Raw genomic sequence first — 19,718 nt, 5'->3', positions numbered from 1 at the left:
CCTGCTAAAAGATAAATGGGTTAACCATGACCTGCTAAAAGATAAATGGGTTAAACAAGTCGGGTTGGGTTATAGAAAAATTAAATGGGTTGGGTTAGGGTTGAGACAAATGAGCCGTTTATGTAATTGGGTTGGGTTAGGGTTGGGGTAGTGGTGACCCGTTTAAAGTTGACACGTACACGAACACGACATGATCTGATTTGTTTGCCAGGTCTACATATGGGTACATTTATTATGTAACACAAAGTCTTGATATAGACGAGTCAAATACCTTTAAAGTAGTGACATTTTTTGGGCCCATCACGCAAGTTGTTTGTCTTATACGTAATGTGGTATGTTACTTGACCCGTCTTTAGTTATAGACGGATACTTGCCGTCTATAATGAGATTTTGTGATTATGTCACATTAACAGTAAAAAGATCACGGAAAACAAAAAGAATGGGTACAAAAGACGGGTCTGATCTCCAAAGTTTTGATGTTTTCTTATTCACCTTAAACATATCATATTATACGTTTTGTAGTTATTATCTCTCTAATTTCATCAATAATTTTGTCTTAACTTTCATCCTTTTTTTTTCATTATAAAAGCGGATTGTGCAATGGCACTCGACTGATAGTGACAGATTTGGGATCACGTGTGATTAGAGCAACAGTTTTATCGAGTAGTCATAAGAGCGATAAAGTGCATATTGCCCGTATTACACTTACTACATCTGATTCCAATAAGTTCTCGGTACAGTTTGACAGAAGACAATTCTCTGTTGCGGTGTGTTTTGCAATGACAATAAATAAGAGCCAAGGACAGTCACTAGCACATGTTGGGCTTTATCTTCCAAGGTCGGTGTTTACGCACGGTCAGCTCTATGTCGCTATTTCAAGAGTGACAAGCAAAAAGGGATTGAAGGTTCTGATTTGCGATAATGATAAACGCGTGTCCAATAGAACAAACAACGTAGTGTATAAAAAAGTTTTTGAAAAGTTGTAGTTCAATTAACTTATGATTGTACCACATAACAACTTTTTGTTGTACTTATTTCTTTGCAATTTGTCTACTTTTGTTAACTCTTATAATTTTGAGATTTTTTTCTGTAATTCTAGATTTCCAAAATTAATACTATCATGAAAGAGCATCTCCTATTAACAACCCTACTTCTCAAGCCTAAACGACAACCCCGTGCAATTTGCACGGGCATAAAACTAGTATTAGATAAAATTTACTCCAAACATGAACTGATTTATAATCATCACAAACATCCGGGCCCGTTAGATACAAAAAGATAAAAAAACGCATGAAATTCAAGGCTAAATAAAATTGGATTTAATATGTATTTTAGGTACAATGTGAACTCTATCAATATATAAAGAGGATAATTATTGCTAATGCAATTATTAAATATCTGGATTAAATTAGTTTTGATTAGATAATTATTTAAATTAAAAATTATAAAATTTAAATTTAAATTTAAATATTTTTTTAAAATAAAGAGGTTGATAAATTAAATTTGACTCCAACAATAATTTCACATTTGTGTAATTGTGTTCATGTCATCTACAATATCTTACCTTTTTAGTTAATATTGAGAAGTGAACCAATATTATAACCCGTGCAATGCACGGGCACAAAATCTGGTATAAACTAATTACCGACTTCTCTCCACTACCAACATCTTGATACCCCCTGCTGCATCTGAATCTCATGAAACATGATTATTTTCACTGGTCTCACTCTCACCATCAACATGATTCACCTTAGCAAGTCCCGACTTTCCTACATTAACCCCAACTAAATTAGAAGATGCTGTACTAGTAGAGTCAACAAAGGCAGCTGAATTCATTTCCATTTGACAAATCCGGACTGTCCCAATCAACTTCTCCGGCAGTTCCTCCTCACTTTGAGCCTCCACAAGAAATCCCATGTCAATCGACACCGAGGTCACATACCCAAGTGCCAAATGAACCATTGCACCAGCTATCTTCGAGCTTGATAAGTCCACATCAATTTCCAAGTAATTAGGCCCCCTATGATACCGGCACGTAAGCGCCTTCCCTAATAAACAAGCACTATAGTTACCTACAGCCTTTTTTACAAGCCATGGCCCCTTCACTATCAGATTTACCATCTTCAGCCGGCTATTTCTGAATGCATCATCCCCATTTATGAAACGGTCTAACAATGAACCTGGTTGAATTGGCTCATCTGTGGAGAAGTAGAATACCGCGCTATGATACTCCCTCCCTACACCCAACATAAAAAAAAAACATCATTTCACATTTTTAAGGCTAGTGCCTATTGTAGGAAAAAGTAGTGAAACAAGAGGACATTTACAGAATTATGCACAACTTTGGCATTATTACTCATGATCACCAACTTAGTTAGTAATCGGAAGACGATTAAAAAGAGCAATTCAAAATCACATACTCCCTCTGTCCCGGTCATTTGTTGTCCTTTTCTATATTTGGGTGTCTCAGTCATTTGTTGTCCTTTCTATTTTAAGAATGAACTTGATGAACAATTTGATCATTCTCATTCAATTTGTTCCACTTGTCATTTAGTTATTGGTCTTTTCCTTATTCCTTGGTCTTTGTGCCAAAACGAAAGGACAACAATTGACCGGGACGGAGGGAGTATATCCTTTAGTCCCTTACTATATCTATATAGGTGCTATTTTTCACATAGTAACAACGGCACAGCGCATCTAAGGCAAACACCTCACACAGTGACACAGGTACACTTTAGTGTAACAGATAGTCCTCTGCGTGAATAATATAATTGGCTTTTAATTTCTAAGACGCAATAACACTTTAGAAAACAAATGGCAGAGAACGATATATTAGATTGAGAAAGAATGATCAAATAAAAAAACTATTCCGTCGTAAATATATAGAAATTCTGCCCCAAAATCCCAAACTGTGCTCCATACCTCAGCATCACTTTGTGCCCTCTGCCTAGGGGTGCATTTAAAACTACAGTATGACGTCAACTGAAATAAAAATTCACTTTCATGGAATGAATCAAGCTTGAATTGCCAAATTCATCAAGAGAACAATTTTATAACCCTTTGTTGGATAGAGAGTAAGGAGTGAAAGAATTACACTCGTTTTATTAGAAAAATGAATGGAGGCAACGAAATGAAGGTAAACATTTCCCGTCATTACAATTCCCCATTTCCCACAAATCAAGCTCGTATTCTGGGTTACCTAACTTGAACCATTTCCGAAACAATCAATGTATTCATGTGCTCGATCAAAAAAAAAAAAAAAAAAATCATTCCATCTTGCTTCCGATCCACCTAAATACTGCAGCTTGATATGACGTGACAGTGACAGTGACACTCAACCATAATTACCATAATCTAGGGTTCTCCGTCTTGTACAATCAAACAAAACAACACTGCATTTCATAATTCTCATCAAATGCAAAAAAATGATTGGGAAAGAGGGAGTAACAAAATAAAATGAACAAGTCAACATGGTCAAAGTAAACAGCAGAAAAATCAAAGATAAAAAACAAGTAAAAGAGTGAAAAAGAAAAACACAAACCTGGTACTTGAAGATTAATGGCAAAGACAAAACTCTTGAGAAACTGGCCACGTGCGTGGTAACCCTTGAGCACGTGCATAACGCGATTATCAGGACGTGAGAGCACGTGCTCGAGCTTAGTCGGCGACCTAAGCCAGTCAACGGCAGTGGGCTTGAGCAAGTAGTCACCGGCAGGACACTTAGTCTTCTTATTCATATAATGTTTAGATCGGAGGGTGAAGCGGTCACCCGGTGGCGACGCCCAACCGTTGGATCCGTTAAGTTCCACCTGGCGTAGTGATCCGCCGTTGATAGTCTCTTCTCTCCAGTCTCCTGTGTTTGAAGCCGTCGCATCGTCGGCGATTGTGGTGGCGGGGGTTTTACTGGGCATGGGCGTGCACATTATTATTATTAATTAATTATTGATTATAGTTGTTAAATAAGTAGAGTCCATTTTTGAAATAATGCTAAAAAATAAAATATTTGTCGTTTTGGGTCGGTTTTAAAAATATTTGTCAAAATGGTGTCCACGTAGGTTCGGGATTTCTGGATCTAAAACACGCCACTACCAATGGCGTGTTTATAATGAGTAGGGAAAGAAACTTCATTAAAAAATGGACTAAAAAGCAAACACGCCATCGGAATGGCGGGTTTGAAATGAAACACGCCACTCCCTATGGCGTGTCTTAGTATAATTTTTTTTTTTTTTTTTTTTTTTTTTTTTTTTTTTTTTTTTTAAAGTTAGGTTAGTTGAAGAAAAAAATTGTTGTAAAGACACGCCATTGTTAATGGCGTGTTTTCTTCACAAAACACGCCATTGGTAGTGGCGTGTTTCAGGTCTAGAAATCCCGAGCCTACGTGGACACCATTTTGACAAATATTTTCAAAACCGACCCAAAACGACAAATATTTTATTTTTGGACATTATTTCAAAAATGGACTCAAATAAGTACTATAATATTTTCTCTCTCTAGGAAGTGTAAACTAAGAATGAGGCAAGATTTTCTCTCCGAATCGGGTTAGCTGTCACGAGTATTGTGCACCGAGTGTTTAGACCATGTTTATCAGCTGGTCTTGCAGCCCTACTTAGACCTAGTTCCAACATTAAAATATTAATATATATTACTTAACCTACTTGCAAGACCTTGTTCTTGATTTTGCTATTTTATCAAGACCTCCCTTAACCTACTTAACATCACATATATTTTATTATAAAATCCTTACATCATAAATTTATTTTGATAATAGTGATAAAAATTTTTTACGATTAGTATGAATTAAGTTTTCTAGAGAAAAAAATACGAAAATAAACACGGTTTTATTAAATAAGATATGTTACAACATGGATTACAATAATTTAAAAAAAAACAATTAACGTGGAAAAAAGTACAACATGACACTAAAATAACTTAAAAAGTAATATAATAAACAATATTAAAACGTAATAAAATAATACAGTTAATTGAATTTTTGCCAAATATGCTCAATAAGATCATTTTTAAGCTGGACATGAGTTTCTCTATTACGGAGTCGTGTCCGATTCTGCAAATAACTAGTTAGACTTGATGCTTGTGGAAAATATTCAAAAGGAACATCATTAGTTCCACTCTCTTGTGTTGGCCGATCATCGCTAAACTCGGTTGTGTCGCTATAATTCTGGTACGTGTCCCGTTCATCCTCCACTATCATGTTATGCAGGATAATACAAGTTGTCAAAATCTTACCCATTAAGTCTACATCCCAAATAAGACAAGGTTGTTTGATGAAAGCAAATCGAGCTTGCAGGACTCCAAATGCACGTTCTACGTCTTTTCGAACACTTTCTTGATAAGTAGCAAATAATTTATGCTTACGAATTTGTGGTGCACTAATAGATTTCACAAATGTAGCCCATTGAGGATATATACCATCAGTAAGATAATATCCCATATTATACTGATGACCATTTACTACAAAATTTACCTGCGGTGCTCGACCTTCTAAAATGTCATCAAAAACAGGAGATCTTTGAAGAACATTAATATCATTGCAAGAACCTGGTGTTCCAAAGAAAGCATGCCAGATCCATAAATCATATGAAGCAACGGCTTCAAGTATGATTGTTGTTTTCTTATTTCGCCGCAAATTGTCCAAATTGCCATTGGACAATTTTTCCACCCCTGATGCATGCAATCGATGCTTCCCATCATACCAGGAAATCCGCGTTCCTCCCCCTTACGAAGTAGCCTTTCTACATCTTGCTCGTTAGGCCTGCGTAGGTACTCTGCTCCGAAGTTATATATCACACCATCAACAAAATGTTCAAGAGATTGTCTAACGAGAGCCCCGCTAATGCGAAGGTACTCATCAACAAAGATCTCGCTATTCCGTAGGCTAGAACCCTTATCGCACTTTGTGAATTTACGTAATCCGAGACCTTTACTCTACCACTTGCATCATAACCATCTTCAAAGAAGTTATCACCATTCTTGATGGTTTCAACTAAACGAAGAAACACATGTTTTTGCATGCGAAATCGTCGACGAAAAATATTAGGAGGGTACACCGGATCGCGAAAGAAAGTAATCATTGAACACACGTTCATGACCTTGCTCACGGTTTCTTTCAATGTATCTTCTACGGACTCTACAATTTGGATCTGTTGTATGATTGATTTGCATAGAAAATTATAGCTTCTTCTAAAACATCATCTTCAAGCGTGTTTTGTTCATGCCATTGAGTAAAATCGGCTAATCTTGTGCTAAATGTAATAGGATTGTTATAATCAAATGAGTTTGAATTATTATTTGAAGACATTTTTTTGTGAGTGGGTAAGAGGAATTGTGTGTGAGTAAGAAGAATTCAAGTAGTTTGAAAATAAAGTTCATTCAACTACTAACTATTTAAAGATGAAATATGGAGATTTTGTATGGATGTAGATGCATTTACGTTGTTTTATATCTTTGTGTGGATAAAAATCATTTTCCACTTACGATGAGACAATTGCATTCAACTTTGCATAGAATAACACTTTGCATAGAATAACAACACTTTGCATAGAATAACACTTTGCATAGAATAACCATTTTGGACAAAGACATTCATTCATTTTAATAAAAATAACACTTAATACACTTAATAAAAACTAAATAAAACTATTATTACATTAAACAATTAAAACTTAATATCGTTAAACTATTACATAGAATAAAAACTTAATACCAGTAAGCTAATTAGGCCACAATCTATTCATAAGTCTAATTTTTAAGTCTTCCTCGTAAGGGGTTAAGTTTGGTTTCAATAGCAAGTTGTTGAACGTAGTAGTATCTTTCTTTCGATCTTCAAGTTCTATCCTAGCTTGATCCATTTCACGTTCATACTCCATTTTCGTTCGCATAACTTCAATACTTTCTTGTCTTGAAATCTGCAAAGCATCCAAGCGTGAAGTAAATTCTGGAGCTTGTGAAGGAGTTGCTTTACCTTTTCCTTTAAGCTTCTTTTTTGCTGCATCTCTTCCTTCGGGACGACTCATTGAGACACTAACATTTACACTAGTAGGGGTCTCGGGATCACATGAATCATCTTGTTCATTTAACCTTGATCTTTTTGAACTTTCACTACTTTGAATAGCAACTTCTTCTTCATTTTGAAGGTTTGGGTTTATGTTGATATTCCATTTTGGATATTTACTCAAAACATTATTAAAAACGTCCAAACCAAAGATACATACCTCCCGTTTCTTGCTTAAACAGTTTTTGAGCTTGATCAATATAATCTTTCTCGTTTGCACCGCTCTTTTCCGACTAAGCACCGCCTCGTAGCAACCAAGCCACTTGTTGGCTTGCTCGAACAACTTTCTTTGTCGACACCTCAAAGCTTCTTTATTTCGGGAGCTAATTTCATTTGGATTTTCTATTCGAGAATTCTCATACAAATTTAATACATCTTTCCATCTCGTGATATCCTTTTGATTTTTCCCAAGTATGGGATTAGTGCTACACATACACCAAGCCGACATTAGAGCTTCATCTTCTTTTGCCGTCCATGGAATATGTTCACTTCGATTTGTTGATTTTTTTTTCTTGTTAGTAGGCAAGAAGGAGAAGAGCGGCAAAGTCTGCTCTCCCGAATCTTGAAGATTAACAAATTCCGAATATGTTTGAGAATTTGAATATTCAGAATTAAGACGATATTCGTCGGAATTAAAATATTCTTGAGAAGTTGGATAATCATTGGAATTTAGCAAATTCATAAACTCGTTATTCATTATTTTTGTGGAAGTATGAAATTAATTATTAAATGTAAATATGACTTTTTGTAATTTTGTATGTAATTTTTTGAATTAATACAATAAAATAGGAGAAATGGAAAAACATAGAAATTATATCCAAAAAATATTAAATTTGGTCTCTTTTTATAGGGGGTGAAAAAATATAGCTGTTGGTAAACTTTTTTTTTTTTAATATAAATTACTTGTGTAAAATATAGTCGTTATTATAAATTGAGAAGAAAATAGCCGTTTAAAATTAAAGCTACTCCTAGTCTCCTACTCATTACTCCTACACATCTACTTTTGCGTGCAAAAACTACTCCTACACATTTATTCTACTCCTGCGTGTCATAATTCTATTGGTTTTCATTTTTTTATTGTCTACTTTAAACAAGGTCTTCAAAGTGGTCTAGGAGGTCCAAATTAGACCACTTGGACCGTGTTTCTTCAAATGTGTTCCAGAATTTTAATTTCTTTCTCCTTTTTTTTTTGTTATTTATTTGTCCTTATTCAAGACCTAGACCTACTTAGCCCAACCTATAAACGTAGTTAGGTGAGTAGTGAGATGATGACGAGATTGTTTAGGAAGGTTCAGAGTAGTATCTCAAATCTCAATGAATGAATGTGGACTCTGCTCAAAAACGAGTTTCTCCAATTAGTAGATTAATGTACAACCTTTTCAATGTTGTCGAGTTTTGTTATAAAGTTGTCGAGCTTTACTAACAAATTGTCGAGTTACAATACAAAGTTATTGAGCTTAAGAGGAATAATTATTAAACTCAATAACTTTTTAAATTAGCTCAATAACTTATAAAATAGCTCGACAACTTTGTGTAAAGAACTCAACAACTTTGAGGCGGTTGTACAATGCTAATATACAACTGGTTGTAAGATAGTATTTGTGGAGTTTCTCTGGATGTATGCAATTTCACTTTCACAAATTCTTGTTTGTGACGGCACATATCCGTCACTCTTGAGTGACGGATACCATTTTACCTCACAAAGTACCCACTTTTTCTCTCTCTGCAACACTATTTATGTGGTCCCCTTTCTCCACTAACCCATTTTGTTACCATATTAACTCACAAAATATCCGCCACAAATGGTAACCCGTCACAAGGGAGACCAATTGTTTCACTTTTTTCCTTTAGTTTCTACCATTTTTTTTTAAATAAAAAATTAAAAGCAAATTTTCTTTTGTGACGGATAAGAGCTGTCAAAAGCTTATAACGGGTCAAATAAAAACCACATGAGTAGATAAAGACAAGTAAGTTATTTATAACTCTTTAGGCACTTTGATTTTTGTTTTATCTAGCCATATTGTGCGTGGGTGATATTTGACTGATCACAAGTTTAGGATAGATAAACTCATCACAAGGGAGAATTACGGGAAATTAAATACACCCCACTTCCCGTTCATTTATTTACCTATTTTATTTTGGCTGCCTCGGTCAATTGTTTACCTTTCTATTTTAGAGATGCATTTGATGAACAATTTGATCTTACACAAAAATTAAATACTCCCACGTCTCAGTCAAACTTGAAGGTGGCGTACACTCTATATATGGCGCGGAACTTCTAAAGCTCGAGAGAAAGCTTATATGTACATGAAAGGTGACACGGGTCTTACGGCGATGAGACATGATCATCCAAGAGAAGACCTTCAGTGACTCGGTGTGGTGGGCTGATGCTTAACAAAGGCAATAAAAACGGTCAATGTTAAGTCCAAAGGCGGTCCAACGTGAAACATTGAGTACTTGAGACACTTGTAACAACTCCCCCCACCCTCCCACACACACACTTACCAAGACCTTCCCTAATAAGTAAGGGCGTTATCATCTCGGTTGTCCGAGTTAAATATATCAAATAGGGGTGGGCATAATCCGGTCCGGTCCGGAGTCGAGTGGACCGGAACTGGAATTAAAAATTCCGGTCCGGTCTCCGGTCCACCGTTTTCCAAGATTTTGGTTTCAGGTCCGGTCCGGACCGGTTTGGACCGGAATGCCTGGAATTATTGTTATTTTCATTTTTTTTAAACTGTATTTTTATTCCGGTCCAATGGACCGGAATTTTTGGACCGGAATTTGAAAAAGTGGGTAATTCCGGTCCAACTGGTCCGGTCCGATCTTGGACCAGAATTTTTCCGGTCCGGTCCCGGACCGGAATTTTTGTAATCCGGTCTGGTCCCGGTCCATGAATTTTGCCTATTCCGGTTCCGGCCCAAACCGGTTCCGGTCCGGTTTTGGACCGGTGCCCAGCCCTAATATCAAATAGAACGGCTAAAGTATAAAGTGGGAGCGGCAGCTAGCTAAAACGGCGTGATAACTCGATCTCATCCATATCCCGCAAGCAACATCAACATCCAATACCTGCTAAACCAACTGCTCACCAGCCCCGAATGGATTACCACAGTTTTGAAAACAATAAACGGGGTCAGTCAACTGCATAACCAAGATAAGAGAACACAAAGATACAACCAATATACAAACCCATCCAAACTGTAGTAACCATCTTCCAAACTCCAATAGTAACCAGTAACCGACTACACACCGAAGTGTGTAGCCCTGCTAGGTTATCCATCGCAACAGGTAACCCTCGCCGCCAGTGGGGACCGCAACCGTACCACCTAAACCCCGTTCATCGTAACGAGCGAACCCAGATCATTAATGTGCACATCCCCGTTGTGACGGGAGCCATAAGGGGTGAACTTGGGTGTAAATCTTCCTAAAATGGCTTCACCAACAGTAACCAATAACAAGAGATATCACAATCAACCACAATCACAATAATAATACCAATCAATCAATACAAATTCCGTCTTATAACCAATTATGCAATCAACTGAGTAGGGAAATCCTACCTTTACGCAAATCCATAAGACGCATCAATCACATCACGTCAAGCAAGACTTCATATCATATCATACAAACAACAACCGTACCCTATCACTAAGCTATTCAAGATCTACTGCAAATACACAATTATTCACAAACTCACCTTGAAGAACAACTGATGCCGATAGCGGCGACAACCCGACTCGATGACCTCATTCATAGACCATCTCCCTTCCCGGATTAGTGTTCAAGGCTACCCAAGATGTGTAAAGTGAGATGAGAGAATTGGGAGAGAGAGATTAGGTTTAGAAATGTTTAAAATGAAACGTCGAAAATGAATTATGTTTTAGTCGCCGCGTTTTATAATAATAGGCTGTCAGACGAGGTACTCGGTTGAGTATGGACATACTCGGCTGGGTACGCCGCACTCGGTCGAGTACCCCAGCTACTCGGCCGGGTGACACCTACTAGGTCGAGTAACATGATACGTGCATTTTATATAGTCTTTTTGAGCCTTTATTGCACGTATTTCTGTGCGATTCTCGTAGTTTTATATTGCGAAATGCCCCGAATAGTCTACTTTAGTTTGTTTGGCTTTAATTGCAGGAATGGACCCGAAAGTAGCGGAACCAAGCCTTTTTCAGTCCCCTTAGCATGCATTTATGGAGATGGAAGATTTGAAGCGGAATTGCTATGCCTCGGGAAGCGTGAAGTGATTTCGGAAGCTAACCAACGAAGAAAGGAAGCTGGTTCAGTGATGTTTACTGGATCGAAGTGTAATACCCGTCCTTTTAGGGATCCTTTGACCAGCGTTGACTGACCTTGGGAGCGGGAATAGTTCTTAGGGGTGCGTGCCAAAGCTATCTTGGGTTACGAGTTATGAGTGGTACTCGATAGAGTAGAGGCTACTCGATCGAGTAGCGTGGTTACTCGATCGAGTAGGGGGTCACTCGATCGAGTATGTGAGGTACTCGATCGAGTATCGGGTTTTCAGCGAGGGTTTTTAATCGCGTTTTGTTAAATCCGCAAATCATTTCCGCCTCATTCCTTCTATCCTATAGTCGCCCCTTTCCCTTCCCTTCACCATAAAACCTCCATGGAAGCCTTTTGAAGGTCCTTGTGCCTTAAGAGAGCATAGCTTGAGTCGGGTAGCGGTCTTTTGTCGGGTTTCTCTTTGTAGGTATGTTGTCATCATCATCCGTATCCTTGCCTTTACAATTAGGGTTTGCTTGATAGTAATAGGTGATTGTGTTGTGGTTATAGGCTTTGCTTGATTGCTGGATATGCCATATGTTGGCATGGATTGGTTGAAGTTGCGTAAAGCTAGGTTCGCCTACTCAGTTTCTGTAGATAGTCTAGTGTGTCGATTGTTGTGTCGTTGTTGTTATATTGCGATTGTGCTGTGTGGCAGTGTATATACGGTTGTGATTGCTGATTGTTTGTCTCTGGTTCTCGAGATGCGTTCTCGGCTGAGTGGAGTCACTTGCGGGTGTGGCTTCACGCTCTAGTTTCGCCCTTCGTGGAACCCGCCACGGAAGGGGATGTGCACATTAATGGGACAGGGTTATCGCTCGGTATGATGAGCGGGGATTTGGTGGGTACGGCAGCGGTGTAACACCCCCATACTCCGAGTGCCTTACCAGGACCACTCAGGTATGAAGACATCACCATCTCGGTTGCCCGAGGTATGATAATCAAATAGACAAAACAGAAACAACATTTATTATAAGTAATTTAATGGATAAGTACAATCCTCGAAACCAAACTGAAAGTACAATACATTATGCCAAACTATCTGTTCTCAACTGAAATGTAAATAAATACTAAACTACAAATGGAAGACTCTATCGTCATGTCGTGGCCATCCCAAATATCCCAAAGATCATCTCTATACCTGTTCAATATCTGCTCACCATCCCCGAATGGATCACCGCAGTTTTACAAAACAACACCGGGTCGTGACTAATCACACAATCAATATAAATAACAACAATAAGACAAATAGACAACCGAACTCACACACACACACACACACACACACAACTCCCATCATCTCAATACCGACCGTCCACCGGACCCGACCCCGCCATGGGGGACCGCAGCCGTTCCCACCTAAGCCCCGCTCATCGTTTGTGCGATAACCCCGTCCATTAATGTGCACATCCCCTTTCGTGGCGGGTTCCACGAAGGGCGAAACTAGGGCGTGAGATCACTCCCGCAAGTGACCCCACTCAGCCGAGAACGCATCTCGAGAACCATCAACAAACACAACCACAATCACAATCACAATCACAATCATCATATCAAACAACTAATTACAGCACATCACCAATATCCCATTATGGGACTAATACTGAGTAGGAAATCCTACCTGGAAAGCACAACACGCAGACGGTATCTACAGCTGTCTCAAAACGCCTCTTCTACGAATTCTCCTCCTAACATATAACACATAAAGATTACCAATTACTTACTATTCATAAAATCCCCAAATCCTAAATTAGGGTTTGACCAAACCTAGCAAAACATTATATAAATTATATTAAAAGCTTACCCTCGACGCAAGGAATCCAACGACACGAACTACGATACGAACCGACCGTCGAACTCCGGAATTGTTAAGGATGCGATTAGGAAGATGATCGATTTGCTTTCTCTCTTAAACAGGTTTTAGGTTTTGGTAAAAGTGAATTAAAACAACGACGATTATGTTTAAATACCCTAATCGCATAATTAACAAAACCCGCGAAAAACTCCCCGTAAACCTGACACTCGATCGAGTACCCAAGGTACTCGATCGAGTACCCCATACTCGATCGAGTGCCCCACTACTCGATCGAGTGCCCAACAGTCGAAACTATTTTGCTTCGCCACTTACCCTTACTCGACAGAGTAAGGGCTACTCGATAGAGTACCCCCAAGACTATAAATACGGAGTATTACAGTCTTCCCTCCTTAAAAGGAACTTCGTCCCCGAAGTTCAAACCACCACTAAACAAAGGTACTCCCATAAGCCTCCCGACTCGAAGGTCAAACATAACTCGACGTAAAACATGATACTAACCCCAACCTATCCCGACAATCATACCGACACAACATATAAAAGGTGTATATAGAACTCTTAAAAACTCTCGCGATCATCTCCTACCCCCCTAAAAGAAACAAGGTTACGTCCCCGTAACCATACATACCTGATCAAAAAGGAAAGGGTAACGCTCTTTTCATGATATCCTCCGCCTCCCATGTAGCTTCCTCGCCTCGTGGTTAGACCAAAGGATCTTAAGCAGAACTGTCTCACCACTCCTGGTCTTTCTAACCTTTCGGTCTAGGATCTGCTTAGGTACCTCAAGATATGATAAAGACTCATCCAGCTCTAAGCTCTCTGCCTCCAACACATGTGACGGGTCACTCACATACTTCCGCAGCTGCGATACATGAAACACATTATGCACTCTCTCCAACGCAGCCGGTAAAGCCAAACGATAAGCCACTTCCCTAACTCGCTCTAAGATCTCATAAGGCCCTATAAACTTCTGACTCAGCTTGCCTTTCTTTCCAAACCTCATAACCCCACGCATAGGAGACACTTTCAGAAGAACCTTGTCCCCAACCTGAAACTCTATGTCCCGACGATGTAGATCTCGCATAACTCTTCCGTCGATCCCGGGCTCGCTCTCATCCGTTCTCTCGATCATCTTAATCTGCTCCACCATCTCATGTACCATCTCTGGTCCTAAAACCATTGCCTCGGCACTATCGTCCCAACAGATCGGACTCCTACATCTCCTCCCATACAAAGCCTCAAACGGTGCCATACCAATACCGGTGTGATAGGCTCATTGTTGTAAGAAAACTCTATCAAGTCCAACCTCTCGCTCCCAGCTACCACCAAAAAATCCATCACACAAGCTCACAACATATCCTCAAGAGTCTTGATTGTTCTCTCGTCTGCCTGCCTCACATTGCGGGATGAAATGTCGTACTCATCTTCAAAGCCGTTCCCAACGATTCCTGCAACTCTTTCCAAAACCTCGATATAAACCTCGCATCTCTGTCCGACACTATGTCCTTAGGGACTCCATGTAACTTAAGCACGTTCTTTCGATAGGCCATAGCCGATTGTGCCTTAGTCCATGTATCTTTCATTGGAACAAAGTGAGTGACTTGGTCGACGATCCACTATCACCCAAATCATATTGTTACCTTGTTGACTCTTGGGTAAACCCACAATGAAATCCATGGAAATGGATTCCCACTTCCACTCCGGCACCTCCAAAGACTGAACCTTACCTTGTGGTCTTCTCTGTTCCCCTTTAACTCTCTGGCATGTCAAACAACGGGACACAAACTCAGCTGTCTCTTTCTTCATCCCAGGCCACCAAAACGTTTTCTTCAAATCTTTGTAGAGCTTGTCTCCACCCGGATGCACTGAATATGGTGTGCAATGCGCTTCTGTCATGATTGTCTTTTTCAACTCCTCGTCATTAGGAACACACCACCTACCATCAAACCTCAAGCTACCATCTGTATGAATGGAAAACCGGACACTTTGTCCCTTTCTCTACTCCGATCTCCACTCCACTATCTTAGGATCCAAAGCCTGCTTATCTCGAATATCATCATAAAACTCCATGTGTACTGTCATATCACCCATAGCATCTCCTTTCTGCATCATATGAATCCCAAAGCTCGCTACCTCATCAAAGATAGAGCTGTACACAAGGAATGTACACTCTTTCTACTCAAAGCATCAGCAACAACATTGGCCTTCCCTTCATGGTAGATGATTTCCATGTCGTAATCACCAATCAGCTCCATCCACCTCCTCTGTCTCATGTTCAACTCCTTCTGCGTGAAGATGTACTTGAGACTCTTGTGATCAGAAAATACCTTAAAGATTGCTCCATAAAGGTAATGTCTCCAAATCTTGAGAGCAAACACCACTGCACCCAACTCCAGATCATGAGTAGGGTAGTTCTCCTCATAAGGCTTCAACTGCCTAGAAGCATAGGCAATCACTTTACCATTCTGCATCAACACACACCCCAACCCATTCTTCGAGGCATCTGTATAGACCTCGAAATTCTTGCTCCCTTCAGTAATGCCAAGACAGAGCGTGGTCAAACGCTCCTTTAAGGTTTGGAACGCCGTCTCACAACTCTCATCCCAACGAAACCTGTTCTCTTTCCTCATCAACGCTGTCATCGGTCTAGCTATCTTGGAGAAATCTTTCACGAACCGTCTGTAGTATCCAGCTAAACCCAAGAAACTCCTCACCTCAAAGAACATTCTTTGGTGCCTCCCACTTTGTCACACGCCTCAATCTTCGCCTGATCCACAGCTACCCCATCTTTAGAGATTACATGCCCCAGAAAGGCAACTTTCTCCAACCAGAACTCACACTTGGACAACTTTAGCATACAACTCATGATCCTCAAAGTCTCGCAACACGATCCTCAGATGCTCCTCATGCTCCTCCTTAGTCTTAGAGTAGACCAAGATGTCATCGATAAACATTACTACAAACTGATCCAAGAACTGTCTGAAGATCCTATTCATCAAATCCATAAACACTGCCGGCGCATTAGACAACCCAAACGGCATCACCACATACTCATAATGGCCATACCTCGACGTGAAAGTCAGTCTTCGGTATGTCCACCTCTCTAATCTTCACCCGATGGTACCCCGACCTCAAATCAATCTTAGAAAAGACTGTTGCACCACTCAACTGATCAAACAGGTCATCTATCCTTGGTAAAGGATACTTGTTCTTTATCGTCACACGGTTCACTCCCGTAATCTATGCACAAATGACCTCAAACTCCCATCTTTCTTCTTCACGAAAAGAACTGGTGCTCCCCAAGGCGATACACTTGGTCTAATGTACCCCTTCTCTATTAAATCATCCAACTGTCTCCTAAGTTCCTCCATCTCCTTAGGACCCATACGGTACGGTGCCTTAGAGATTGGCCCCGTCCCTGGCTTCAACTCAACGGTGAAATCTATCTCCCTCTTCGGTGGCAACCCCGGAATCTCCTCTGGAAAGACATCTGCAAACTCTCCCACCACTGGTATCTCCTCAATCGCTGGGCTCTCTATCCGGTCATCTCTCACATGGCACAGGATCAAAGGACATCCCTTCCTCAGATACGACTTCAAAGTGACAGCTGCAATCAACTTAACTTTGGGTTTGACTAGAAACCCACGATAAGACACACTTACGCCCTTAGGACCTCTAAGGGACACTCTCTTTTGATGACAGTCTATCTTAGCCTTATACTTTCCTAACCAATCCATCCCAACTATCATCTCAAAACCATTAAAAGGAAACTCTAGCAAGTCTACAGGGAAATCGACTTGCCCAACTATCAAAGATACATCTCTAAACAACCTCCCACACGATACAGACTCACCTGAAGGTATGAAAACTTGCTCCCTAACAGACTCATACACTCTCAAACCCAACTGCTTTACATGACTCGAAGACACAAACGATCGAGAAGCCCCAAATCAAACAAAACAAACGTAGGAATACCATTAACAAGGAATGTACCGGTGATAACGTGCGCATCCTCCTCACCGCCTTCTTGTCCATCATGAACAACTTGCCATCGGTCTTCCGCCCACCTCTCCGGACAAGATTAGGCGATGCGGTCGGCTTAGCACCCGACCCTTGATTGTTGTTGTTGTTCATCGGTGTCTTCGATAAGAATTACCGCCGTTGCGGTTGCCTCCACTGGTAGCTCGACCTCCCGGTTTGGCCATGATCCACCGGTCCGCTTGCTCGCAAAGCTCGCGCAGTCTCTGCGAAAGGATCTTGGTGCACTTGTGCACTCATGTCTCTTGTGGCCTACGCCACCACAACCAAAGCAGGTCACTCCCCAACTATTGCTCACACTCCCACGGCCTCGCCCAAAGGAAGTTCCAAAGACTAAACCCGGACCCGGAAAATCCCTTAGATTGATTGTGGTTGCCTTTCTTGAAATTAGATTGGCCACCACCCTCGCTCTCAGACTTCCTCTTCTCTCCACCTGACCTCTCCTGAGCCATCTCCACTAGTCTCTCAGCTCTCCCAGCCCTCTCATACGCTTCCTTCACATCAGTAAGGACTCCCACGGGTAACTTATCCATAATCTTCGTGGTTAGCCCTCTCTCAAACCTCAAAGCCAGATTCTCCTCACTCAAACCCATATCCTCAAGATATCTAGATTTCTCATTGAACCGCCTGTAGTACTCACCCACAGACATCTCAGCCGTCATCTTAAACTTGTCGAACTCCTCTCTCAACTTACTCCTCACATGTTCTGGTACGAACTCCTTCCTCACAGCCCTACGAAACTCCTCCCAAGGTATAGCAGGTAACCCCTGGTTGGTATATATCTCCTTGGCACTCACTTTCACGGAATCCCACCATTTGCCACCGCCTCCCTCGGATAGAATGCAGGCTGATCCACTCTCATCTCATCGGGACAAATGAACTAAATCTAGTATGTTCTCCATCTCCGTCAGCCAACTATCAAGATGGTTAGGCTCCTCAACTCCCTTGTACTCCTTCGGGTTAAACCTCGCAATATAGAGGCTGACTTTAGCATGGTCAACCTCCTTCTCCTTACTCTTATCCTTGTCCTCGTTCACTCTCTTCGGGGTCTCGGTAGAGCGTCTGGTGTTCCAACATCTTAACGATGTCATCCGTAGTCATAAGCTCGGCTCTCGCGTACAAAAGCATTTCTCTTGGGCAGCATCTTGAAGCTATATAAGAAAGGGATAAACATAAACACGCGTACTAAACCTCAAAACACGAAAACGCGCTGCCCAGAACCTACTCGATCGAGTATCCAAACCCACTTGATCGAGTAACGAGCTACTCGATCGAGTGCCCCCATGTACTCGATCGAGTACCCAAACTCCAGAACCAAACAGACCTTCTGATCTCTAATCCACTCGATCGAGTATCTAGGCTACTCGATCGAGTGACCCCCTACTCGATCGAGTACCCCTAGTTACTCGATCGAGTGCCCCAAAACTCGATTCTGGACTCAAAATCGCCAAAAACCTACCCGATCGAGTCAGCCTCACTCGATCAAGTACCACCAAAACGTAAGAGCTACCCGCATATTACGTCGTATACTAACATGCTAACTTTATAAATCACATTATATCATATCAATCATGCTATTAATTGCCACGTTGTAAAACATTCCATCATGCTATCATTTCATCAACAATGTCTATACATATAACGTTACTTTTCTTTCATCTCATCAACTTCCAATTCGAACATCCAACCATCAACACATTCCATCACATTGTTACGCAAGTTACTAAGCACACACATGACTCAACACACATTTCCCCCATGTGACCGGTTCAAAGTTGTAGGGCGATCCCCGCGACTTTAGGACGTCTCCCAAGCCTTTGCACTAGCTCCTACAACTTTTACCCCGGGTTCATTTTAATTGACTCCCTATGTTCATTAAGTTCATTGGTTACGGGTTTCGGATCGTCGCTCGATACCATTTGTAACACCCCCATACTCCGAGTGCCTTACCAGGACCACTCAGGTATGAAGACATCACCATCTCGGTTGCCCGAGGTATGATAATCAAATAGACAAAACAGAAACAACATTTATTATAAGTAATTTAATGGATAAGTACAATCCTCGAAACCAAACCGAAAGTACAATACATTATGCCAAACTATCTCGTTCTCAATCGAAATGTAAATAAATACTAAACTACAAATGGAAGACTCTATCGTCATGTCGTGGCCATCCCAAAATATCCCAGTATCATCTCTATACCTGTTCAATATCTGCTCACCATCCCCGAATGGATCACCGCAGTTTTACAAAACAACACCGGGTCAGTACTAATCACACAATCAATATAGATAACAACAATAAGACAAATAGACAAACAAATCACACACACACACACACACACACACCAACTCCCATCATCTCAATACGACTATCCACTTTGGACTACCACGCCAGTGGGGGACCGCAGCCGTTCCCACCTAAGCCCCGCTCATCGTACGAGCGATAACCCCGTCCATTAATGTGCACATCCCCTTTCGTGGCGGGTTCCACGAAGGGCGAAACTAGGGC

The 19,718-nt window shown here is 40.7% G+C and overlaps 1 protein-coding gene across 1 annotated transcript; it reads right to left on the bottom strand.

Annotated features, from left to right (window-relative positions):
- Window positions 1–1,565: 1,565 nt before the first annotated feature.
- On the bottom strand, window positions 1,566–3,966 carry LOC141627144 (protein ENHANCED DISEASE RESISTANCE 2-like). The gene is made up of 2 exons (XM_074440589.1): window positions 3,542–3,966; window positions 1,566–2,237 (listed from the first exon to the last, which is right to left on the bottom strand). Exons 1-2 carry the CDS (start codon window positions 3,921–3,923, stop codon window positions 1,696–1,698), a joined length of 924 nt encoding a protein of 307 aa, XP_074296690.1. The 5' UTR covers window positions 3,924–3,966; the 3' UTR covers window positions 1,566–1,695.
- Window positions 3,967–19,718: the final 15,752 nt, after the last annotated feature.

This window comes from Silene latifolia, chromosome Y (assembly GCF_048544455.1).
Source record: "Silene latifolia isolate original U9 population chromosome Y, ASM4854445v1, whole genome shotgun sequence".
NCBI lineage: Eukaryota > Viridiplantae > Streptophyta > Magnoliopsida > Caryophyllales > Caryophyllaceae > Silene > Silene latifolia.
The sequence above is the reverse complement of the archived record's forward strand: the minus strand, read 5'-3'. Positions and strand labels throughout refer to the sequence as shown.

What these genes read in the sequence shown, in the direction of transcription:
- LOC141627144 (XM_074440589.1), bottom strand. Translation starts at nt 3,923, where the DNA reads ATGTGCACGCCCATGCCCAGTAAAACCCCCGCCACCACAATCGCCGAC. An exon ending in CATTAATCTTCAAGTACCAG is followed by an intron (nt 2,238 to 3,541) that starts GTTTGTGTTTTT and finishes TGTTGGGTGTAG; the next exon opens with GGAGGGAGTATCATAGCGCG.